The following is a 1,832-nucleotide window of genomic DNA, read 5'->3' as shown; positions in this document are numbered from 1 at the left end:
CCGGCGCCTTCCCGCCCCCCCCCCCCACCTCGGGGCTCTCTGCCTGCAGGATGCCATCGATGACAAGCTGGACACCAAGCACTACCCGTACATCTCCACCCGCTCCTCCGCCTCCTTCAGCACCACTGCCGTCAGGTGGGTACCCCGCGCCCTCCCCGTATACGTTAGCACCTATATCACCGTTACGTCCATCCCTCGTGTATCCATCAGCAGGCGCTGCGGGCATTCGGGCATTCCGTGCCTCAGTTTCCCTACCTGCGACAGCCAGCAGCGCTCACGGCTGGAAAGCTGGACTTTCCCTGCTCTGGCAGCAATTTGGGAGCTAATTAATGTGTGCTTTAGTTCAGATGTGAACTCAACGCGCAGTTTGTTGCTGAGCATCCTCCTGCCCATCCTTCATCCCTCTCCTCTTCCTCTCTCTAGTGCCCGCTACGGCCACTGGCACAAGAACAAGGCGCCCGGCGAGTACCGAAGCGGCCCCCGCCTCATCATCTTCATCCTGGGCGGCGTCAGCATGAACGAGATGCGCTGTGCCTACGAGGTGACGCAAGCCAGCGGCAAGTGGGAAGTGCTAATAGGTGAGTGGGAGCCGGGGCCGGACCCTGCGCCCCGACGCGCTGGCTGCTCATCCCACGCTCCCACCGCCATCCCGCAAATTCCCTCCTCCAGTCGACTGCGGGAGCAGGAGCTCTGCGGAAAGGTCTTCTCCTGCCGCCCGCTGTCACCCTTGTGTCCCTCTCCCATCCCCAGTTTTGCTCCTGTTTTTCCTCTCCCTGGTGGGTTTTGGTCAAGCGGAGCTGGGTGAAAGGGAAGGGGGTTTTGCGGCTTGGATTGCTCCCGTCCGCCCCCGTGTCGCACGCTCCTCCTTGGGGTCGTTAGGGGGAGAAAAGAGGAAATAAAGAGGCGTGCAACACTGCACGCCAACCACGGCGTGCCCTGTGCGTGCGACAGGAGATGCGTTTTCCTGTCGCACAGGCGCTGCGTGTCCCGTTAGACGCGTGTGCAACGGGACATGCGTTGCGTGCTCAGTCTCGGCTGTGCTCCCGGAGGAGCTGTGGGTCAGGCGTGGAGGACACAGTGGAAGCCCTGCCAGATGTTAGCCACGAACTTTTAGGTCCCCTAAAATTCCCCCCAGGGAAGCACAGCTGGATACACACCTTGTAGGGCAGGGGCAGGAGCCCCTCACCGTCTCATCTGGTCCCTCGATTCTCACCTGGGACGCCTCTTCCCGGCATCTCATCTGCTCCTTCTATTCCCCTGGGAGCAGCAGCCCCCTCTCCATCCCCCCCCGCAGCCCCCAGCTGTGCCCCCCCACCACCGGCCCCACCACGGTGGTCCAGCTCCATCCCGCCTCTCGCCCATCTCATCCCGCGTCTCTCCGCGGACCATCCCCTGCATGCGCCTACGATGCTCCGGGTGGCAATCACTTCCTTCCCCACCCCAAAAAATGGGGGTGGGGGTGTGGGGGGGGTCCTGGCCCAGCTGTCAGCCCCGCTCTGTTCTCCCGCAGGTTCTACTCACATTCTCACTCCCACCAAATTTCTCATGGACCTGAGGCACCCCGACTTCAGGGACTCTACTAGGGTATCATTTGAGGATCAGGCTCCAGCAATGGAGTGAGCCAAAGAAACCAAGTAAAGGCAGCTTACTAATGAAAAAGAAACTCTTCCTCCCCGAAGGGTTTTCTTTGATTCTTCCGTTCCTCCTTTCTTTAATTATTATTTTGGGGTTCTTTTCCGTTTGGTTCTCCGATAAGTAAATGCTTGCAGTTCCTCCTTCCAGGTGGAAAAGCATCCAGCGCCGCTCCCATCATCCCTCTGCCATGTCTCTTG

The 1,832-nt window shown here is 60.1% G+C and overlaps 1 protein-coding gene across 3 annotated transcripts in view; it reads left to right on the top strand.

The window, feature by feature from the left end:
• The window catches only part of LOC104284131 (syntaxin-binding protein 1), an 8,653-nt gene extending 6,952 nt beyond the window's left edge, over positions 1 to 1,701 (top strand). For all 3 annotated transcript variants that reach the window (XM_009882418.1, XM_009882420.1, XM_009882419.1), the window contains exons 16-18: positions 50 to 135; positions 424 to 578; positions 1,511 to 1,701. In XM_009882418.1, the coding sequence (XP_009880720.1) occupies positions 50 to 135; positions 424 to 578; positions 1,511 to 1,620 (351 nt within the window). In that variant the 3' untranslated portion in view covers positions 1,621 to 1,701. The remainder of the gene's footprint in view (positions 1 to 49; positions 136 to 423; positions 579 to 1,510) is intronic.
• The last annotated feature ends 131 nt before the right edge of the window (positions 1,702 to 1,832 follow it).

Source organism: Charadrius vociferus, unplaced genomic scaffold (genome assembly GCF_000708025.1).
Source record: "Charadrius vociferus isolate BGI_N301 unplaced genomic scaffold, ASM70802v2 scaffold2933, whole genome shotgun sequence".
NCBI classification, from domain to species: Eukaryota; Metazoa; Chordata; class Aves; order Charadriiformes; family Charadriidae; genus Charadrius; species Charadrius vociferus.
The sequence above is the reverse complement of the archived record's forward strand: the minus strand, read 5'-3'. Positions and strand labels throughout refer to the sequence as shown.